The sequence below is a fragment of the Mustela nigripes genome, chromosome 8 (genome assembly GCF_022355385.1).
Source record: "Mustela nigripes isolate SB6536 chromosome 8, MUSNIG.SB6536, whole genome shotgun sequence".
NCBI lineage: Eukaryota > Metazoa > Chordata > Mammalia > Carnivora > Mustelidae > Mustela > Mustela nigripes.
The window spans coordinates 23,733,839-23,748,358 of record NC_081564.1 but is presented as its reverse complement, the minus strand read 5'-3'; the positions used below and the strand labels follow the sequence as shown (position 1 = coordinate 23,748,358).

General features: G+C 54.0%; 1 protein-coding gene across 13 annotated transcripts in view; it reads right to left on the bottom strand.

The window, feature by feature from the left end:
• Positions 1-14,520, bottom strand: part of SFI1 (SFI1 centrin binding protein) — a 101,857-nt gene that overhangs the window by 2,638 nt on the left and 84,699 nt on the right. For 8 of the 13 annotated variants that reach the window (XM_059408870.1, XM_059408869.1, XM_059408872.1 and 5 more), the window contains 14 exons: positions 11,063-11,144; positions 10,557-10,735; positions 9,281-9,356; positions 8,727-8,822; positions 8,214-8,290; positions 7,089-7,191; positions 5,664-5,760; positions 3,133-3,293; positions 2,663-2,737; positions 1,992-2,066; positions 1,692-1,868; positions 1,359-1,621; positions 568-672; positions 239-470 (listed from right to left, as the gene is read on the bottom strand). In XM_059408870.1, coding sequence (XP_059264853.1) covers positions 239-470; positions 568-672; positions 1,359-1,621; positions 1,692-1,868; positions 1,992-2,066; positions 2,663-2,737; positions 3,133-3,293; positions 5,664-5,760; positions 7,089-7,191; positions 8,214-8,290; positions 8,727-8,822; positions 9,281-9,356; positions 10,557-10,735; positions 11,063-11,144 — 1,798 coding nt within the window. The remainder of the gene's footprint in view (positions 1-238; positions 471-567; positions 673-1,358; positions 1,622-1,691; positions 1,869-1,991; positions 2,067-2,662; positions 2,738-3,132; positions 3,294-5,663; positions 5,761-7,088; positions 7,192-8,213; positions 8,291-8,726; positions 8,823-9,280; positions 9,357-10,556; positions 10,736-11,062; positions 11,145-14,520) is intronic. The other 5 variants (XM_059408875.1, XM_059408880.1, XM_059408878.1 and 2 more) reach the window with 5 other exon arrangements.

The following is a 14,520-nucleotide window of genomic DNA, read 5'->3' as shown; positions in this document are numbered from 1 at the left end:
TGGTCCCCACCTCTGCGACATGAGCTTCACAAGCAGGGGCCCAGCAGCCTTTCCCTACTGTGTTCCTAGGGCAGGGGCACCTCTACTTGGTTAAGGCATGAGTGGCCTCTCTCCATCTCCCTGAGCCGGTAGTGCTCTGGAAGCAGTGAGTACTGCTGTGGCTACAGCACTGAGAGTGTGAGAAGAGCACTGAAGGCCAGACCAAAGAACAAGACCCCAGGTGACTAGGAGGACTTACCCTGGCAGGGATTTCCGCCACACATGGCATGAAGGATGAAGGGGGCAGTAGCTCTGGGCCTGTATTCAACGCGGGGGGCAGCTTTGGGCCAGGGTGACTCAGCAGGGCCTTGGGCTGGGGCAGGGGGCTGCTTGGGACCAGGGCTGCCCAGGCCGTTGGTAGGAAAGGCCTCATCAGGGCAGGGCCTGCTGGCTGGGCCATGCCTGAGTCACATTCCTGTGGTGCCTTGGGCCTAAGCAGAGGGACAACAGGAGCTGGTCAGGCCCTGGTACCTGGCCTGAGAAGCAGGAAGGAAAGGAAGCCACCCACCCTAGGACCACACCATATACCCTTTCCCCCCAAGGGTGCCACACCCCAGGGGCCTCTGGCTCGGCTCCAGCTCCAGCAGGAAATGTGGGCGTCGAGGCTGCTTTCTTGCCAAGCGGGCATCATTGCTGGGAAGAAAAACAGGCCTAGTCCTCTCGCCTACCGAGGGCATCCAGTCCCACCCCTCCAATCTTATAGGGAAACGGAAACTGCTGGTCTACGATCCGCAGGTGACGGGGAGTGGACCTGGGCCACAGAGTACTTTCAGTAATTCCAATGAAGTGAGCTTGATGTCGTGGAGGTGCCTCACCCGCCTCATTTCATTTGACCTCTGCAGCTACCCAGTGACACAGGTGCCCCTCCCACGTCAGAGGAGGAGCACACTCTTCCTGACTCTTCCGGGTCAGGCCCTGTTGGGATCCGGAGCCAAGGGAAGCAGACTGAGGCTCAGGCAGTGCCGGTCACTCTGGGAGCCAACAGCTGGGTCAGCCCGGTGTGCAGGGATGGGCCAGGTTACAAACAGTGGGGTTTCCTGGTCGGAAGGGGAGAAGCAGGGTGACTGGCAGGTCTGGGGGCGTGAGGGCGGGGCTGCCCGACAGCCGATTCCTTTTTTAAAAACTACATGTTCTCTCCCCCACATTCTGCAGGAACAGAGGCTGCGGTCCCTTTATTTGGGGCTGATGGAATGGGAGGGACAGGATCCTGCTAGAGAAAGGGGTCCACACGGTTCAGTTGGGACCTCCCTCCTTGTGTAGTGCAAATTTCTGCTCCAGGCAAAAAGCAAGGAGGAAGAGGCGAGGGATGGGCTACTCACAGCTCTAGGAGGTGGGGGTCCCCAGCAGCCAGGGACAGGCTGCCCCGAGCCCCCCAGGGCCCATGAGGAACTGGTGGCTTCTTGGTCTCCGGAGCAGCATCCCCAGCCCCAGCTGCAACATAGCTGGAAAGGGGACTGTCAAATGTCACTCTCCTCCTGGGCATGGTGGATGTGGTAGGATGAGTCTCCCTGTCCTGGCCCAGAACCTTCTGTTTCCAGAGCATGGCACAGCGATGGACCGCACGGTGGAGACTGTGAGCCGCCTGCAACGGGCATCTGGTCAAGTCGTGCTGTGTCTGACCTGCTCCCCGTGAGAAGGCAGGGGACCCTCACCTGCACCTGCTGCTGGGCATGCAGCTGCTGCCGGAGGGCCTTCATGCCACCCGCGAACCGTAAAAGGCGTGTGGCACCCTCCCGGAGGAGCTGCTGCTGGTAGGCCTGTACGGCCTGCTCCTGACGCGCCTTCTTTCTTCTCCTCTCCAGCACAAAGCCCAGCCACGAGGCCCACACCTCCAGAGAGAGGAGAGGAGGCCCAGTTCTCCCTGCTTAAGGCTCCCCGCAGGGCTGTGCCCATGACCCACCCTGGCCTCCCCCGAGGCGTACAGGGACAGCTGGGTGTGGAGCCCCTATTACCTTTGCCTGTAGTGAGAAGGACCAGAACCACAGGGCCCGGGCTGTGCCCTGCTGTTCCCGCCTCCTGTTCGCCAGCTATGTGCCAGAAAAAGATTATGGAAGTCAGGGAGGCCACTCTGACCAAAAGGACCTGGTCACTCTGAGACCCTTTTCTAGTAAGGCTGCCCTCCCTCCACTGGGAAGGGCCCAGTGCTGCCTGGCCCTGAGTTGGTGGACCAAGGAGTGATCCTCTGGGAAGAACAAAGGCAGAGCTCTGGGGGAAGGGAGTGAGTGGGGCAGAGTGCTGGGCACAGGAAGGTCTGCTGGGCACGATGCAACCCTGCCTGGTGTTTTAGCACGTCCTTGGTGAAGACTTAAAATGCATTCATATTAATTTTTGGATAATACCCTAATGTGACACTGTAGAAACAGGGCCCTGAAGTGATGGGCTTGTATAGGTCACAGATGGAAGGAACTGGGCAGTGCCGGGAAATGACCAGGGTTGGGGGAGCCCTCCGACAAGGGTGGAATTTAAAAATTTTAAATGTGGGGGTGCCATGGAGTATGTGACTCTTGATCTTGGGGTTGTGAGTTTGAGCCCCATGTTGGGTATAGAGATTAAATAAATAAAAATAATAAATGTGGGTTCAGGAGGCAGTGGGAGGGGGAAGGGGCTTCTCCTTGGCTCCCACCTGTTGTTTCCACTGGCGGAAGCAGGCCCGGCTGCGGGTCTGGGCCAGGAGCTGGGCACCCTGCCTTTGCAGGAGCTGGAGAGAGAGCAGCTAAAAGCAGTCAGGGCCCTGCATCCCAGTCATCTGGGCACAGCCTTGTGGTGAAAGGCCCTCGGCCCAAGAGAACTGTCCTCCCATCTCCAAGAAGAGTCCTGGATGAAGCTAAGGCTTCCTGTACCAGGCAGGAGCATCGAGCTCTGACACCCCACCCTTCAGGATGAGCTAGGTTTCCCTCTTGGGCCATCTGGTGCCTGGGGGAGACCCGACCCAGAGGCTGGCTTCCCTCAGCCTTCCCAGAAAGGTCCCTGCAGCCTTGTGCCTGCAGGGCGGCAACCACCCAGCACCCATCCTGGCGGTCGTGGGTTCTGCCACAGAGCCCTCCTCTTCCCCAGGTGGTGGTCTCCTGGCCCGGGAGCCGCCGCTTGCCTCACCCGCTTCCTGATGCAGCCCAGATGGTGCGCCTTCCACTGGGCCAGAGCTTGCAGCAGCAGCCGCCAGCCATGGTGTGCAGCCGCCCTCCGGAGCTGGGCTCTCTGCTGGGCCGCCCTCTGGCCTCGGTCCCGCCAGCGCCGAAACCACGTCCTGAGACAACCTAAGGCAGATCCAAGTCAGTGTTTACTTTTTTGGAGGTTTCTACAAACGAATCTGCAAGGTTCAGAGAGCTGAAAAGGTTGTGTCGGGGTAGAGCTGGGGTGTCAGCCCCCACTCGGTGAAACCGCCACATGGGGACGGTGGCCGCTGTGTGTTGACAGCTGTGGCCACCTTCAGTGGCCATGAGCACCCTGGGGACCAGAACCTGGTGTGCCGTTTACTATTGTGCCCCCAAAGAGTCAGCCAGAACCACCCGCCTGTCGACAGTGACCACGTGTCTGTAGTACCCCCATGAAGCAGCCCATGGAAGGCCACTGGACACCTGGAGGACAAGACTCTGTGTCTGAAGGAATGGGGGGCCATGGCCCTATTTGGCCTGGGAGGAAACCCAGGCTCAGAGAGTCTAAGCTGCTCCAACCAGGCCTTGGAGGAGGCACAGCGTCTGCTATTCTGGGTGCTGCAAGCAGGCGGAGGCTACTGCATGCATTTTGTTTCTGTGCCACCAGATTCTCAAGGGGGAGCAAGCACTTTCCTCTTCTTCTTCTATTTTTTTTTTTCTTTTAGGTTTTTCCCTTTTCTTAAGCCCTGAGACAAGTTTCTTTTATAGACAACAGATACTAAGGCACTGATGCCAAGATGGGGGTGTCCTCTGGGAACTGCTGGAGGGGGCAGGGAAGGCAGGTTTGTAGGCCTGGAGGCAAAGCCTTAGGACCAAGTGCTGATACTTCCTGCATACTGCTTCCAGGGTGTACCTCTCACTGGGTCCTTACGACAACCCCACAAGGCAGCTACTATTATTCCATTTTGCAGATGGGGAAACTGAGGCTCAGAGAGGCCTTAATGGGGCCACACAGCCAGCACCTGACCCTTCCCGTATCAGACACTCTGTTGAATGTGTCTTAGGACACATTACCCTGAACTCCTCCTCCTCCAGCACTCAGCCCCGCCCTCGGGCTGCCAAGGTGTGCCTGAGACTCGAGGCCTTAACTAAGCCCAGAAATGGTTCCGCAGGCACTGAGTGCACATCTGCTATGTGCCGAGAACACAGTGTCTTGTCTTGTGGTCTCCCAAATCCTTGTACCACCTGTAAAGGACACAGCAATCCCAGGGCCCACCGTGTGCCACCCAACACCTTCCATGGAAAGCTGCTTGCCCCTCGGTCCTGCAGTCCAGGGTGCAGCCTGTGCCTGTCCCCTCTAACACCTGCTATGGCCACCTGACCCCCACTGGCAAGGCCTCTGCAGTGCTGATGCCAAAACTCTGCCCAAACAGAGGCCCCAGAATGGGCCAAACCCCTCAACTTCTTTCTTGGGAGACACCTGGAAACAGCACTGGTTTCTGGGGTGGGGGGGCAGCTTAAGGACACAGAGAAGCACACTAGCGTGGAGTAGGTGCGGGATGTTTGACCCCCAGGGTTCTGTCCAAAGGAAAGCAGAGATGTGTGTTTAGCCACATAAATAGTGCAGTCAGAACCAAACCAGTTTATCAGTTTTTGTCCTGGAGCAAACCAACAACTTGACCTGTCTTCCCTCCAGTCCGATTTAAAAAATTTGTTTTCATTTCCGGTTGTATTGTCATTTATTCTAACCACTGCTCATGTCCCTACTGCAGGGCCATGGGCCTCAGTTTCCCTGCATCTCACCTGTGCTCCTATCTGACGGTCTTCCCCAGGCTCTCTGTACAGCAGGGAGTCAGGCTGCCCAAGGCCACTACTCCCTGAACACACAAGGACCCAGCGACACAAGGAAGCAAACTCCCTCCCCTTGATTCCTTCATGAGGATCAGATACTAAGCCTCGGTCTTACACCTGAACATCAACTGGTTGGCAACTGGCTGGGAAGAGAACGCTGTGACACGCTGGGTTGAATGGTTACCCCTCCTCCCAAACCCGGAGCCTCATCCTGAACCTCCGAACTGCTGTGACTTGGCAAGACGGTCAGTGTAGTCAGCTGACGCCACCCTGGAGCAGGGCAGGCCCTTAACCCAGGAGGACTGGCGTCCTTCTGAGAGACGTGGTAGTAGGGCAGATAGCCCTGTGCCCGCAGAGGCCGAGGCTGGAGGGATGGGTCTGTGAGCCAGTAAACACCAAGGACTGCTGGGGCTGTCAGAGGCTGAAAGAGGCAAGGAAGGATTCTCCCCTCCAGCCTTCACAGGAATCTGGCCCCGCTAACACCCCAGTTTCAGACATGGCCTCCAGAAGGCCAAGAGAACAATCTTCTGCTGGTGGAAACCTCCCAGTCCGCATTACTGTTATCTCAGCAACAGAAAACTCAGGGTAGAAGAATACAAAGACTGAGGGGGAAGAGATGGAACACGAGACAGTTCTATGTCCTTCAGAGTCCCCTCCCCAGCTGCCAGGAACTCCACTCACCCCTATCCAGCACCTTCTGGGCCTCCTTAATGGCACAGTCCTCCTGCTGTCGGTAGTATATCTGCACGGATGCAGCCTCCCGCCACTGCACCAGGACCTAAGGGACAGATGAAGAGCAGAGCCTGACTTCCCGGGACGCCCAGCGCTGTGGGGCTGAGCAGGGACATGGCACCCACACACGTTCCGGAAAACACCGGCCAGCAGCACAGACCCCAGGCCATGGACCAAAGCCCCCAGTCCCCACAGGAAGCAAAGTATCCCAGGCAATGAACTGTTCTATAGGAGTTCAACTTCTGAGCACGCCATCAAGAAGTCAAGGCGTCCCATGGGCATTTGTTCCATTATTAGGTGTTGAACGAAGCTGTACATCAGATGCGTGCATCTTCATGCAATCCATGAAATCACACTAGCAGAGCACTTTACAAAGAAGTCAAGCAGCCAGGGTTGCCCGCTCCCCAGCTCCTTAGGCACAAATCCCATTCTCGCAAAAAAGGCCTCCCTTCCCAGCCGGAAGCCAAGCAAGTCTGACAGCAGACTAGGCCTTGACTTTGTCACAGTTCTTCACCCTCTGGAGGCTTCCAAGTTGTCAGGACCAGTCTTCCCCGGCCTTCCAGTGGGAGAACCACTGCTGTTCAGAGTTCCTGGCAAAAATCCTCTCTAAAACAGCCCCCAGTGCCGGGACCACTGCTGTCCCTTCATTTCTGAACTACCCCGTTGCATAATACGCCTTCCTCACAGGGTCGTGAGCTGGCACGCCCTTCCTCTTGCAGCACATAGGACAGGCCCCACCAGGTGGCATTTTGGGGCCACTTCCCACAGACGATGACCAACAATCTCACATTCCCGGGGTGCTCTACACTTTTGAGAAATCCTCTGCAGCCACAAAATCAGCCACAATGAACATCCTCTGACAGATGAAGAGAAGGAGGGCCACACTGACATGGCTTGTCCCAGTGGAAAATTCCACATGTGTAGGGAGTACTGGTTCTTTTTTTTTTTTTCCTTCTTTTTTTAAAGATTTTATTTATTTATTTGACAGAGAGAAATCACAAGTAGATGGAGAGGCAGGCAGAGAGAGAGGAAGGGAAGCTGGCCCCCTGCTGAGCAGAGAGCCCGATGCGGGACTCGATCCCAGGACCCTGAGATCATGACCTGAGCCGAAGGCAGCGGCTTAACCCACTGAGCCACCCAGGCGCCCGGAAGTACTGGTTCTGATAAAAACCAGTGTGCTCACTGTATTTTTGTTTTAACAGATATTGGTTCATAATCCAGCAAAAAAAAAAAAAAAAAAAAAACCTGCATGGAGGAGGATGAGTGAGCCCATGTCCTGGGTTCCTTGTTCAGTGCCTAGCTTCGGGGTGACCCCCTCGCAGGAGCGAGGTCCCAAACCCTCCTGGGCAACCAGCTGGTCTCCCCAGGCCTCACCTTGGAACACAAGGTTCGCTGGTAGTGAGCGCGTGCTCGGGAGCTTTGCTGGGCTTCGTGCACACGGGCCAGGGTGTTCTCTCTCCAGCGACGGAACACACTCCTGCAGGAACACAGGCCGGGGAGATGAGGGTGTCAGCAGTGCGTATGAGATGGGGGAGGTTCCTGTGAGTCATTCCCGCTTCTTCTGCCCACTCCTCAATTGAGGACAGACTCCTTGTACCTAAGAATATCAGTCTCACCAACAGCCATATTTATGGTGACACACTCGACACAGGGCTGGTGAGCCTCTGCTCTGTGCCAGGCACTGGGGGAGCCCCAGGGGCACCACGGTGAACAAGACCAAATACTATGTCCTCGTGCATGTACGTGACACACAGTGGTGACCAGGCAGTGACAGTACAGGTGAGTCACACCACAGTAAGGCACATAGACGGGAGGTGGCGGAGGGCCGTCGGCCCCTGCCCCGCACTTGCTGCAGAGTTCGCTCAGCGACTCCATCTTTCTCACTCCCTCTGCCTGAGGGGCTGGATGGGGACCTCCCTGAAGGAGGGTAGAAGTGGTAAGTCCACAAGGCCCACCTCCCACAGGCGGCCTGGAATACCATGTGCTGAACAAATACGGAGGAAGGAAAAGAGTGGAATGAGGGAGGCCTGCCAGGAAGGAGAGTGTGAGAGGTTGGTTTAGCAGGCGCTGGAACAGAGAGAGCGAGTGACCTCCAAGGCTGTGAGAGATGCCTCTGGAATCCGTGGAAGGCCTGGAGAGCCAAGCAGGGAGGCAACTGAGTGGAGGCTGAGGCACAGGGGGGGGGGGGTCCCTGCAGCTCTGGAGGGGGAGACACAGAATCTTGTAGAGGAGGGAAGAGTGTTGACAGGAGCAAGACAAGGGGGGGCTCTCACAGATGCCCAGGTTGACAGCTGCCTCCTCAAGGCCCCAGTCTGCACACAGCAGCTTCCAGACACGGGGTGACCCAATGAATGGAGTGCTTGCTGTGGCAAAGCCCAGCAATGCTGTGAGCAGTGCAAGGAGCCGGGCTGCCCTCCCTCCACACCAGCCTGGCCCTGCCTGGGGCTGGAGCGGGCGCCCTGATCCTGAGGCCCTCTGGGAGATGCCGGGGAGACTCACCGCAGTAGCCGCCCCTTGTGCTGCCTCTCCCTGGTTGCCACCTCCTGGAGGATGCTCCGAACCTGGCTCTGATAAGTCTGTGGGAGACCGAGAGGAATGGCGGGCGCAGGGCCCAGTTCCCTCCTTTATCCCTCCCTCAACCGGGGCCCTCCTCCCAGGGGGTGCGATGCTGGAAGTGGGCACTGGCCTAGAGCTCCGAGTCCCACGCCAGTAGAGCACCTGGATAACAGAGAAGATGGTCTTACGAAGTCCTCACCTAGCAAGTCAGGCCACTGGCCTCCTGGACAAGGGGTCACTTTGATGTGGAGGCTGGCCCCCCAGAGGGCACTCATTTTTACTTTGCCAAGCAAGGAAGCCAGAGCTCAGCCCCGTGGCTGAGAGACCCACCGTCGTGGGCACTCGGAGGCTTATGGGACTCCTCTGGGAGGGGCAGGGAGACCGAGGGAGGGACACAAGATCCCCACCCCACCCCCATCCCACCCGAGGCAAGGGGTGACCAGCAGAAGCCCCTACCACCCAGGAGCACAGCGCCCCCCGCAGCAAGGTGCACCGGTGGTGCAGGCGGGCGCGCGTCAGCTTCCACCGCTCGGCAATGCGCAGAGCCAGGCCCTGCGGACAGAGTGGGGGCCAGGAGGGGCTCAGCCATGCTGCCATCTTCACCCGTGGGGTTCTCACCTGCCCCACCCACCCTGCCAAGGCCTCATCTATGACTAGGTATCTCTCAGGGGCTTTGTGGTGATCAGATGGGGCAAGAGCCTGACTCAGGCTCAAGCCATTTGGCAGCTGACACACTTTTTACCCTGAGTAGGATGCCTACAAATGGTTAGACCAAGAATTTTAGGTTCAGTGAGTTCAGACCAGAACCGAAGAACATGGGAGTTTGAGCCAGTCACCTCAGGAAACCAGGTTAGTGCTTGCCCCTCTGCTGCCTAGCCTGTCTCCCGTGCTCAGAGGCAGGTGGCTGCCGAGGGGTGGAAGACAAGCCCACATGCCCGTTCCGAGTCACGCTGACACCCAGCTCCACCTGTCCACAACCACACGTGGTGGCATCTGTGCCAAAGCCTCACCTCCTTCCACCTGTTCCAGGCCCGGTGCAGGAGCCGTGCGGAGTGGAACTCTGCAGCCAGCACTAGGCCCGTCTTCCTGTGGGGATGGCTGGAGTCAGCACTGCAGCCTGGACCTGGCCAGGGCTTTTTCCACCCACACCCCTCACAGTCCAGGGCCACTGTCTAGTGGTTCTTAAATTAGTGGGGAGGGAGGAATCAAGACCTTCTCTGGGGGTACCTGGATGGCTCATTCAGTTAAGTGTCTGCCTTTGGCTAAAGGTCATGATCGCAGGGTCCTGGGATTAAGCCCTGGGTTGGGCTCCCTACTCAGCAAGGAGCCTGATTCTCCCTCTCTCTTTGCCCCTGTTTGTGAGCATGCTCTCTTACTCATGCTCTCAAATAAATAAATAAATAAAATATTAAAAAAAAAAAAAAAAGACCTCTGAAGAGCTGCCAAGATTTGGGCTCTCCCCTCAGGAAAGTGAGCATCTACTCAAATTCTCGGAGCCAACCTGACAGGGTTCAAGTACACTGAAGTACACTCATGTGCTGGCGACTTAGGAGATTAAATGTGGCCAGAATCTGAGTGGGGAGATCCTCACAGCACAAAGTGGATGCAGAACAGCATTAAAAGCAGGACAGTGGGGCGCCTGGGTGGCTCAGTGGGTTAAGCCGCTGCCTTCGGCTCAGGTCATGATCTCAGGGTCCTGGGATCGAGTCCCGCATCGGGCTCTCTGCTCGGCAGGGAGCCTGCTTCCTCCTCTCTCTGCCTGCCTCTCTGCTTACTTGTAATTTCTCTCTGTCAAATAAATAAATAAAATCTTTAAAAAAAAAAAAAAAAAGCAGGACAGTGTCTGCTGTGTCCATGTGGGCTGTCTGCCCCACCCTGTCTCCAACCATATGGTGTGGTAAAAACTGCCACCACCTGCCCCTAGGCCACAGCTGCTGGTCCTGTGCTCAGCTATCCTGAAACGGGCTCATCAGTCTATTTTCTGGACGTGGTCACACTGGACCCCACCCAGTGAGTGAGATGCATCCAGTGGATAGGACCTCAGATCCATGGAGCATGTCTGTCCCTAGTCGAGTTCCTGAGGCTGGGAGCTCCATGAAATACCCCAGGATCCTCCCACTACAGCCCTGGTTCTGTATAGACTATATCAGGCAAAATTTCTGGAACTTAAAACCAGGATCTAGACTAACACAACCCTCCAACAGGCACTCAGAGCTGAGAGTCTACCACTATGGTTGAAGCTGGCCTGAGAGGGGAAGAGCATCAGGGACAGAAGCGGCCCCTCACTCTGTTCTGAGCCCTCGGGCACTGTCTCTCCAGATGCAGAAAGCCCTCCTGAGTTGGTGGTGGCGGCGGTGGGCCGAGGCCGCTGCTGTCCGCTGCCGCTCCCGGTGCTGTGCTGCTGCCCGCTGGTGCCACGTGGACCAGGACCTCTGCAGGAGCTGCCGCTCTGAGTGAAGGATGGCCTGGGGCAGGATGGCAGGGAGAGAACAGAGTCGGTCCAGCAGCTGGGGGCATAGAAGCCAGGAAGAGTCTATAGGCCACAATTACTGACCAAGGCCAAAGAGATGGGCATTAACGAGCTGCCTTGGCCCAGAAGTCATATGTAAACTCCACTGACAAGAGCAACAGATGTCCCAGGCCCTGCCCTGCCCTGCCTTGTGAGTCCTGGTCACAGGCAGGATGCCCCGCAATGTGGGTCTGGGTGACGTCCCGAGCAGAGGAGACAGTGAGCGCAAAGTCTGAAGCAAGTCCTGCCCGTTCCAGGCACCTCCTCAGGGACGGCCACTTACTATCCTCTCCGCCAAGCGGTTTTCTCGATGCTGAAACATCTTCTGCCACCAAATAGCAAATACTTGCTTCTCCAATGTCTCCCTAAAAAGATAAATAATAACAATAATGGGAAACAAAGCACTGAAGATAAAACAAAATCACTATGAAAAAGAATGAGAAGTTCCAAATAATTGGGGTTTTTTTCCCTTAGGCTATTAAAAGGTGAATAAGTTGAGATGGGAGAGGAAGGAAAGAGAAAGAGAAGGAAAGCAGACAGCAGTGGCCAAAAAGCCCCATGAACGACCCAGTCCTCTCCAAGTTGTTTCCGGTGTCAGCCAAGCATTTGCACAGTATGAATAAGACTGACTTTGAGACGCTGGCTCTTCATTAGTTCAGTTCCACACTGAAATACCAACAGTGCTCAATGGTCAGTACTGAAATCCTTTCTAGTCCGGGCTGACTGGCCTGGTTGCTGTTACACAAATACTTAGGGGAAGTGGTTAAAAACAGAGGCCAGGTCTCCAGGGCTGACCAAGCAAGTCTGAAGTGGGCCACAGGAAAGAATATTTAAAAGAAGTGTTCCATGTGAGGTAGACAGGGAGACAGGTTTGAGAACCACTGCTCTGTCACCTCTGCCTCGGCCTCCCCACTCAGCACAATGATGCGAAGGCCCACAAACGCAGCACTGGTCAACAGCCACTAGGAGCCATGCGTTGGCAAAAGCACGGGACAAAATACACGAGGCAACTGTTTTCAGGCCCTGGACAAGAGGCAACATAGACTGTGATCCTTAGAGTTGAGAAGCAAGTAAGGTGAGCCCTGTGGCCGCCCAGGCTTTCTGCCTTGAGGGCACGTTCTGAACACCAGGGGCAGGGCCACTGAGTTCAAGCAGAACAGGCCAGTCTCACTCAGTTGGGGCAGAGAATAGAGTTCAAGACTGCAGGGGAAGGAATGTATGCATCTATGGCTTTCTAGAACCTGTAGAGACCTCAGAGGCACGCTCACACACACCCTGCACACTGCAAGTGTGTACCTCACTTTCTCTGTGAGTCTGCCCAGTCCACAAGTAAGGCTATACAAGCAGGCTCTGTGAGACCTAGCAGAGTGGCCTCTTCAGGGCTGACTGCTGGATGGAGATAACCAGAAGCTGGAAAGGGCTGGGAGATGGGAGTTCTGGCCCAGTCTGAATGAAGAGACTTTTCTGGGAACGCCAGAATTCAGAAAGGATGGCCTTAGGAATAAGCGCCATGCCCTAACTCTGAAGACAAAAATCAAAAAGACTCACACATGGGGCACATGGTACAGCGTGCAACCCTTGATATCAGGGTTGTAAGCTGAAGCACTGCACTTGGTGTAGAGATTACTTTAAAAATATCTTAAAACACAGACACACACACACACACACAACCCACACAAAGAATGAACAGAACCACACTTGATAGGATCAACAGGAAGCACAAGAATAAAGAGCAATTACTGTCTACCAGAATAAAAGGCAAAACCCTTTAAAGGAAAAACAGCTGTCTACAAAAACAATCACCCAAATGTTGGAATCAGCAAACACTTAGAAAGAGTTATTAAAGTGTGTGTACTTGGGCGCCTGGGTGGCTCAGTGGGTTAAGCTGCTGCCTTCAGCTCAGGTCATGATCTCAGGGTCCTGGGATCGACTCCCGCATCGGGCTCTCTGCTCAGCAGGGAGCCTGCTTCCCTCTCTCTCTCTCTGCCTGCCTTTCCATCTACTTGTGATCTCTCTCTGTCAAATAAATAAATAAAATCTTTATAAAAAAATAAAATAAAATAAAGTGTGTGTACTTAAATGAAGAATGAACAAAATTAGTTACCAGACAGGGAATCTTGGCAGAGAAATAGAACCAAAAGCAAAAAAGAACCAAATGATTTGGTGGCTTCTCAAAAAGTAAACACAGAATTATTTGATTCAGTAATTCTACTTCTAGGTATACAACCAAAAGAATGAAAAACAGAGACTTAGACAGATGTATGTACACTAGTGTTCACAGCAGCATTATACACAATAGCCAAAAGGTAAAAACTCACGTGTCCATCAACATACAGATGAACAAACTGTGGTATATCCATACAATGGAATATTATTCATCCATAAAAAGAATGAAATTCTGATACATGCTATGACATGGATAAACCTTGAAAACATTATGCCAAGTAAAATAAGCGAGACACAAAAGGTCTAATATTACACAATTACAAACATATATGAGACATCTAGAATAGCCAAATTCAGAGACAGAAAGTAGTTTAGAGGTTCCCAGGGCTGGGAATAGACGGAAATAGAAAGTTAGTGTTTAATGGATACGGAATTTCTGTTTGGGATGATGAAAAAGTTCTGGAAATGCACTCCCCCTGCTTGTGTTCCCTCTCCCCGTCTCTTTTTAAAAAAAGATATTAATTATTTATTTGACAAGGAGAGAGAGATCACAAGTAGTCAGAGAGGCAGGCAGAGAGAGAGGAGGAAGCAGGCTCCCCGCTGAGCAGGGAGCCCCATGGAGGACTCAATCCCAGAACCCTGAGACCATGACCTGAGCCGAAGGCAGAGGCTTAACCCACTGAGTCACCCAGGTGCTCCTAAGTAAATAAAATCTTTAAAATAAAACAAAACAAAACCCAAAGATAAATAAAAACATCTTAAAAGCAAAGTAAGAGAGACAGATTACATTTAGGGGAAAAATGATACAAATGATGGATGCCTTTACCAGCAATAATGGAGGCCAGAAGACAAGGGAAGAATGTCTTTAAAAGACTTGGGAGGTCTTCTGGGTGGGTCAGATGGTTAAGGGTCTGCCTTTGGTTCAGAGTCCTGGGATCAAGCCCCACATCGGGATCCCTGATTAGTGGGGAGTCTGCTTCTCCCTCTCCTTCTGCCCCCTCCTATGCTCATTCACTTTCTCTCTCCTGAATGAAATCTTCAAATAAATAAATAAATAAATAAATAAATAAATAAATAAAAATAAATAAATAAAGATAGACAGACTGATTGATTCAGGAGTGAGGGGTAGAGAAACTCATTGTTTTATATCCACGAAAAGGTCCTTAAAAATGAGACCAAGAGTGAAATAACCATGAACAAAAGCTGAGATAATTTCTCTCCAGCTGATTTATAGTATAAAAATGCTAAAAGACAGGGCACCTGGGTGGCTCAATGGGCTAAACCTCTGCCTTCGGCTCAGGTCATAGTCTCAGGGTCCTGGGATCCAGCCCCGCATCAGGCTCTCTGCTCAGCGGGGAGCTTGCTTCCTCCTCTCTCTCTCTGTCTGCCTCTGCCTACTTGTGATCTCTCTCTGTCAAATAAATAAATAAAATCTTTTAAAAAGATGCTAAAGGGGCGCCTGGGTGGCTCAGTGGGTTAAGCCGCTGCCTTCGGCTCAGGTCCTGGGATCGAGTCCCGCATTGGGCTCTCTGCTCAGCAGGGAGCCTGCTTCCTCCTCTCTCTCTGCCTGCCTCA